Here is a 7,826-nt window from a genome sequence, read left to right on the forward strand (position 1 = left end):
TTAAGAAAATCATTTGTTTTAATGTTTGGTCCTCAATCACCTCAACACAGCTCTTCTCAAAAGAGAAGCACTACGTCCACCTCATGATTGCATGACAAAGTCTGTGTGTGGGGCGGGGAGGTGGCAGGGGAGGAGCAGTGGCCCAGGCACACTACAAGTCTAGCGGTGACACCCAGGTGTTCTTGCTTTCTGGATAAAGTACTTGAACAGAGCTGCTGGGCCTGCCTTGCAGGGGGCTGTAGAGGAGAGCTTGAGGAAGCAACGTCACTGCCTGCGGGCCTTAGCTCACCCGAAGGACCCCAAGTTGAAGAACATCAAAGGTGACCCAGCCAAGAACAGACCAGTAACTGCTGCAGAGTGGTTTCCTCTGCAATCCTACAACAAACACAGGAGCAGCTGGGCAACCCTGAGTATCTGTGGAGTGGACACTGACTCAATCTGGAACATTCTCCAGGGTGCCGTGGCAGCCTTTTCTCCCTTCTCTTTGCTCGCCACTTTGCTTTGATGAGGGCTGTGGGGAGCCTGGGTCTGGGGTAGGCATCACCGATCCATCTCACTGTCGATACCCTGCAAAGAACAAAAAGTTTATCGTTAATCGATACGCTTATGGATAAATGCATACCTGCCCCGCGCTGCCCACGGGCAAGCCAGGAGCCTTTCTTGAGGACTGTGACAGCCCTTGGGAACTGTGCGAACTCTAGTTAGTCCTCGCACACTGATCTCAAAGCACGGTCCCCAACCCCTCTTCCTATGCAAGGCGAATTTTAGTATGTGGACATAAATTTTGTCATCATATCCATTATAAACAACCTGAGATGTCACTAATTAAAATGAGGCTAGATTTTAGAGTGAGTCTATCGGAAGAAAAGTATGAAGTAAATACCAGTCTAGATGGTACAGGAATGGAGATGACGAGAGTGGCACGTGACCGCCTGGGCTGATGACACACCTAAATAGCGCCAACCTTTGTACTAGGGCCTCCCTCAGGCGGGCCCGGCACACAGGCTTCTCACCTCTGACACAAGAGCAGATGGGGTAAGGTGCTTCCCGCCTGCAGAGGTCAGCAGGTGGCCTACCTGCTCGTAATCTTCCACATATTTGTATTTCTTCTCCCGATAGTAGAATCTTTTCTTCATGCAGTAGAGGACTATGACGTCACATAGCACTGTGGTCTGAATGTAGCACGGCGAGAGAAACAATGAGAATATTTGAGTCCCTGTTATTCTGTGTGTGCCCCTTCCCACAAAGCCTGGACTCTCTCGAGGAAGAGAGAGAGGCTCCTCCATCTCTTGGGAAAGGCGAGGCCCTGAGGGGCACGGTCTTCGGGAAGGGAAGATGGAGGTGGCGATGGGGGTGAAGGGACACAAGCCCAGAAGGACAAGTCTAGAAACAAGTCTAGGGTCGAGGGGGAAGAGTCAGGCCGTTAGCTGAGGGGCTCACTGGCTGTGCTAAGGACTGCTGAGGAGGGTCCCAGCCCCAGGGGTGAACAGAGGGGTCTAAGTCACTCACCACCCCCAAGAGCGCCAAGCCGGATCCGATGTTGATCATGGTTGGGATGATGTCAAATTTCCCAGCCTGTATGTGATGGGAGAAAATTAAAAGAGTTGCGATCGGGGCGGGCGAGAGCCGGTGAAGAGTGGGGAGGGGGCCCCTGGCCCCTGGCCAGCCGAGAAGGGGGCTGGCAGGGGCCGAACGAGGGCAGTCGGTGGCCGGCTACCTTCCCGAACACGATGATGTCGAAGCGGATGCCGTAGGCCTTGATGAGTGTGCGGTGCTCGGTGCCAGCTGGGTCGTTGTAGTACTTGGCGAACCTGGGGAAAGGACAGGTTACAGGGACAGGCACAGGCCAGCGTGACACAGCGGCTGGACCTACCCTCTGGGTCCTGGAGGGGGCGAGGGATGTCACAATGGAACTCCCTGAGGCCTCGCAGAGTTGGCACTGGCCAAAGAGTCACTCTGCTCTGCCTGCTGAGCAGATGACGCTTGAGCACCTTGGGGCCTCTCCCAGCTCAGGAAGCAGGAGGGCTGGCCTGTTGACAAAGAGGGCGCCAGGGCCCAGGGATGTGGGAAGAGCTCCCTGCTCCGTGGTCGCTGTCACCTCCTATGGTGTAAGCCAGAACCTCTTGTTCTAAATGTCCTTCCTTCCTGGCAGCCGAGCCACCTGCCTCTCTCAAGGAAACCCTGGCCACTTCCAGGGAGAGTGTGGCCAGCCAGCAGCAGTGTCCAAGACAGTGGGTGGGGGTACCCAACCATTCACGAAACTCATAGCATCGGCATTGGGGTTTTTTAAAAAAAAGAATCATTGATCCATCGGTGGATGAATGGATAAATAAAATGTGGTACATCTACACAATGGAATATTATTTGGAAAAGAATCATCCATCGGTGGATGAATGGATAAATGTGGTACATCTACACAATGGAATATTATTTGGCCATAAAAAGGGATGAAGTACTGATAGACTACGAGGATGAACCTTGAACCTTGAACGAAACATGATGCAAAGTGAAGCGAGAGTCGGAGGAGGCCCCACGTTGTCTGATTCCACTTGTATCGAGGACCAGAATAGGCAAATCCATAGACACAGAAGGTAGATTAGTGGAAGCAGATTGCTGGTTGCCAGGGGCTGCGGTAGGTGGGGGACGGAGAGGGGGTGATGGCTAAGGGGTACGGGTGATGGAGATGTGTCAAGGCGATGAGAATGTTCTGAAATTGACTGAATATGCTAAACATGGTTGAGTCTACACTTTAAATGGGTGAGCCGTATGATATGTGAACCTCGCATCGATAAAGCCATAAAGGAAAAGACACGAGGGGAAATGGGGGGGGACAGCCAGTGAGACGCGGTACCGTTTGCTGCCGTTTTATGCAGGGGATCCACTGGGAGCCTAAACTCTTGGCCCACGATCTGTCTGGCCCACAACTTCCCTGTCGTGGTCCGGGCCTGGGGAATCTCAGGAGGGGCCTGATGCTGGCGGAGGTCAGGAGGGTGGGTGTCCTCAAGAGGGTCCCATCAACTTCTCTCTGTTCTGGGGTTCCAGCCCAAGCTTGAGGTTTTCCACAGTTCTGGTTTCTACAAGAACTGTGTGACAGCACAGACAGAGCAACACAAATCTAACTCCCTTACTGAAAAAAAAATTTAAGTATCTACTCTTCTCTCAGTGAGCCAGATGGTTCAAAAGTACAGCCGATCCTACCTGCACTTGATTCCATGCGTCGCCACTAGAGGGAGACAGGGGCAACACAAAAGCATCACTGACCTACTCAGGTGGCCCCTCGGGAGGCCTATTTTTAAGACTGGCCGTGTGTGTAAAAGACACGACAGAAGGCACGTGAAAATGTACGTGGCTTCAGATTGTACTGCCTCAAGGAAGTGGCAAACATGACCCTGGGCCCTGACCCCCTCATCAGATTACCAGCTGTACTGGGTTCAATATCGTCCCCCAGAATTCACGTCTACCTGAAACCCGAGACTGTGACCTTCCTTGGAAACGGGGTCGCTGCAGATGTAATTAGTTAAGACGAGGTCACACTGAATCAGGGTGGGCCCTGAATCCAATATGACTGGTTTCCTAATGAGAAGAGGGAAGGACCCAGAGACACACGAGGGAAGAGGCCACGTGATGACGGAGGTTTGGAGTGATGGGTCTACCAGCCAAGGGCCAAATGACTGGTTTCCTAATGAGAAGAAGGAAGGACACAGACACACAGGGGAAGAGGCCACGTGATGACAGAGGTTTGGAGTGATGGGTCTACCAGCCAAGGGCCACCGAGGAGTGTCAGGAACCACCGGAAGGTGGAGGAGGCAAGGAAGGAGCCTGGCCCTACTCACACCTGGATTTCAGGCCTCCAGCCTCCGGAACTGTGAGAGAACGAAGTCCTGTCATTTCCAGCCCCCGAGTTTGTTGTTGCCTTTTACGGCAAACCTCAGGAAACTAATACCCAGCACTTTCAGCAGAGAAAGACCAGCGAAGGCCTTTCCCGAGGCTAAAACCTGTCTCTCCTGCACGTTGGCGATTCCGGGGGCAGGCCCGGTCTTGGAGAAGCCCATTTCCAGTTCGGGCCCCAGAGGCCTCTTGACTGGAGGATCAGATCGCAAGCTCATCCACTCTGCAATCTGAGCGGAGGTCCTGGCTGAGGCTGGCTCAAGAAAGCTGAAGCAGCCCACCTCTCTTGACCGCTCTGCAAATTGTCTCAATGTATTTCTTGAGGCAAGAAAGGGCATGAAGGGCCCTCTGGGGCCAGGATGGCACAGGCGCAGGGCCCCTCTCTGGCACCTGGCCTCCCCACCTGCTCGTGGGGGCTGCCTGAGAGCTGGTCTTCGGTGGGCGTGGGTTCCCCCACTGGGGAGTGAGCCATCCACCATCACCCCCCACGCACGGGAAACAGGGCCTGAGCTCACATGCACCTGAAATTGTAGCCGGGAGACACATTGTGGTCCGTGTCCCGGGTGTCCAGGCGGCGGAAGGAGTACTTGGGCAAGCAGAGGGAGGCAGCTCTGTCCAGGTTGCAGTCCCACCTGATCTGGATGCCTATGATGCCTCCCTGTGGGTTGCAAGCAGAGACAGAGCAAGCTTTCCTCCGGGCCCGTTCCGGAACGAGGCGTGTCGAAGACCGGAAGAAAAGCCAGGGCCTGCGCCTACCTCGATGGCCATGTCTTGGAAGCTGTGTCCTGCATTCTCCACTATTTTGCCGAGGCGGAAGATGGGGCAGAAAGGATCTGTTAGAGCATCATAAATGCACGATTTGAGGTAGGTCGTGGTGATGTTTGGAAGAATATTCCTCCTAAAGTTGGGAGGAAGCAGAAAACAGGTGCGAGGAAAATCTCAACAAAGAGCCGGAACTGTGTCCAAGACATCGGTGAACTTGCACAGCTGGCCTCGACTTACTTGCTGAAATTAAATTTGGGATACCAGATGTTGTTCTTGACCAAAAGGGTGAAGTTTTCTGCAGCCTTTAAATAAGCAGGTCTGAAAAAAAAATTATAACGTATTGATTATAACATTGTTATTGTTACTGTAAGTACAAATATAAGTACGCTCACATACCTATGTAATATTTTTCAAAAATATATACACGTATGTCTTAAAATGTCATTTTGTCAAAAAAAAAAAAAAAGTCTAGTATTTTCTACTCCTCTGAATAAATACTGGGTCAAGAGAGGAGACCATAGGCCAAGGCTTCTGGTTCCTTCTGCTCATGGCCTCCTGCCCAAGGCCATGGGGACCGAAGAGCCTGAGGGAGAGCTGAGGAGAGGCGGTGCCCAGTGGCCCCGCTGGAAACCACCCAGCTGTGGGGTTTCAGGGTTTGCTGCCTGCAGTTTCTCTCAGGGGAGTGCTCAGTAGATCTGGTTTTACCAAAGTCAAAGCAAAGGTACATTCACCTATAAGCTGGATCCTGACCTCTCAAAATTACACAGAAAGTGGTGTCTGCTGGCCCATGGCTTCTTCTCAGAAGGGCCACGTCAGCTCCTGGCTGACGATATGAGTAGACCTGCCCCCAAGGGGACCCCACTTCTTTGCTGGATTTCTACAAGAGAATCTAGCGCTGTAAGCTGACCCCTCCGTGGGCAAGGCCTCCCCTGAATCAGTTGGAATCTTTGAAATTATAAACCATAGTCTTCCCAACCCTGAGACAGGCGCAAGGCCAGTGACAAAGGCACCCAATGAGGAGAGCTGAGCTTGTCACCACTGCTGACAACTGAAGGCCTTGACCAACACACAGCTCTTGGGGCTTCAAATTCCCTCCTCCCTGTACCAGGGATGGCTCGTGTCAGGGTTTTTCAAACTTCTGCCATTCTCTATGCCATAACTTTTCCCCCACATCTGTGCATCTCATGTGTTCAGTGGCATCTGGCACACTGTTGTGCAATCCTCACCTCTACCTAGTTCTAGAACATGTTCAGCACCCCAAAAGCAAACGGCGTACTCATTAAGCGGTTACTATCTGTTCACTTCCCCCTTCAGCCCCGGGGAGCTGCCAATGCACTTCCTGTCTCTCCGGCTCTGTCTGTTCTGGATATTTCGTATGTGATCTTTCGTGTCTGGCTTTCACTCCGCATCACGTTTCCGAGGTTTCGTCCATGTCGAAGCGTGTGTCGGAACGCCATTCCTTCGTAGGGCTGAATAATATTCCACTGTGGGGATGGACCACAGTGTTCCATCTGAATTTACCTCTTCATCTGCTGGTGAACATTTGGGTGGTTTTCACCTTTAGGATCAACTCACTTGTTTATAGACATTCATTTTGAAATGAAACTTTCTATCATGGCCATAACAACAAAAAACACATCATTTGCCACACGTCAGAGGTCTTTGTTCAAGTAAATAAAGTCAAAACAACGTTACTATAAGCTGTCGTTAGAACTGTCTGCCCATGGTGCCGATGGGGTCTTGTTGCTCATGAGACGTGGATTTAAGTCACTCTAGGCTCTGCGGACTGCTTCCCTCAGTTACTTGCAGCTGATGGCCCCAACACAGAAATAAGCCATCTGCTCTCTTCTCATGACAAACACTGGGACCCGCCTCGCCACTGATGGTCGCTGCCTGTGAGAACCACCACCCCGGGGAAGCCTGGCTCCACGGGGACGCCAAGGGCACGAGGCCACGACACGCGGGCTTCGCTCGCTCCCCTGCCGCCTTCCCTGAGGCCCTAGAGTTTCGGGCACTTCTTTCCCTCGGTCAAGACTCACTTTGGCACATGTGTGTCATTCTCTACCGGGCACCAGCCTGCCACCTCGCACGTCTTCACAGTTGCGTTGAACGGCACACACTTTCCTGTTTCAACTCCTGCAGGGGTGAGGAGGGCCGAGGTCCACAGAGGGTCTCCTCGTCTCTACTTGTGTGAGGCGGAGGGCGGAAGCCTCGCCACAGCAGCCTGTGCAATCAACCTTGAGCTATTCCAAGTCTGGGATTTAGACAGGGTCCAAAAAATTGGAATCGGAGGAAAATGGGTGCCTGAGTCTCTTGTTCTGCCAATTGCGGGGTTGGGGTGAAGCCAAGTCACAGCATAGGGCAAGATCTGGGACGGCTTCTGGGATGCGGACAACAGGTGACTGTCGAGGGGGGTCCTGGGACCTCAATCTGGACACGGGTCACGTGAAGATTTGGGGGGCTGTGGGAGACCTGTTTACCCTGAGATTATCGGAGGAGCCGCACGGGGCGGCAACCTGCCGCCACGTGTTCGTACCGTTGCTGTGGGTTCCCGTGGAGCCAGCAACACAGTTGGCATCTGACTCACACACATTGGTCTCCTCTGGAGTCTGGAAAAAGAAAGGACGAGAGAAAACAAGTTCCACGCGGCCCAGCCCCACGGGCAGTGGGTCAGGCCGGAGCTCTTCCCGAGAAACTGCCTACCTCGGGACAGTGGCCTTGGGTCTGGTTCGTGGTGACGATCATGTTGGTCATGATGAAGAGGGAGTTTTCCTCCTGCAGAGTGGGCAGAGGAGAGAGAGCACTGCCATGTCACCCTCGGTGGAGCCGAGCAGGGTCGCGAAGGAAGCCAGACGCTCACTGAACGGGACAGTGCCTCTCACTTCTCCCACGTGCCATGCAGAGCACCATTTAAGAAACCGATCTTGTGGTCCCCCATTCTCTCTCATGAGGGTTTATAACCTCACTGAAAACAGGGACTCAAACAAATACTTCGAGTACGTGCGTTCACAGCATTATTCACAACAGCCCCAAGGGAAAAACAACCCCAGTGTCTATCGACAGATGAACGGATACACAAATTGTGGTCTACGCCTGTAACGGGATACGACTCAGCCCTAAAAAGGAGTGAAGCACTGACACCTGCTACCACGTGGACAAACCTCAAAAACACA

General features: G+C 52.8%; 1 protein-coding gene across 1 annotated transcript in view; it reads right to left on the minus strand.

Annotated features, from left to right (window-relative positions):
- The window catches only part of P2RX4 (purinergic receptor P2X 4), a 14,390-nt gene continuing 6,564 nt past the window's right edge, over positions 1-7,826 (minus strand). The window contains exons 3-12 of the mRNA XM_006910077.3: positions 7,357-7,428; positions 7,190-7,262; positions 6,693-6,789; positions 4,891-4,971; positions 4,645-4,786; positions 4,410-4,546; positions 1,718-1,811; positions 1,510-1,575; positions 1,077-1,172; positions 1-567 (exon numbers count right to left, since the gene is read on the minus strand). Of these exons, the coding sequence (XP_006910139.2) occupies positions 541-567; positions 1,077-1,172; positions 1,510-1,575; positions 1,718-1,811; positions 4,410-4,546; positions 4,645-4,786; positions 4,891-4,971; positions 6,693-6,789; positions 7,190-7,262; positions 7,357-7,428 (885 nt within the window). The 3' untranslated portion in view covers positions 1-540. The remainder of the gene's footprint in view (positions 568-1,076; positions 1,173-1,509; positions 1,576-1,717; positions 1,812-4,409; positions 4,547-4,644; positions 4,787-4,890; positions 4,972-6,692; positions 6,790-7,189; positions 7,263-7,356; positions 7,429-7,826) is intronic.

This window comes from Pteropus alecto, unplaced genomic scaffold, assembly GCF_000325575.1.
Source record: "Pteropus alecto unplaced genomic scaffold, ASM32557v1 scaffold213, whole genome shotgun sequence".
Lineage (NCBI taxonomy): Eukaryota > Metazoa > Chordata > Mammalia > Chiroptera > Pteropodidae > Pteropus > Pteropus alecto.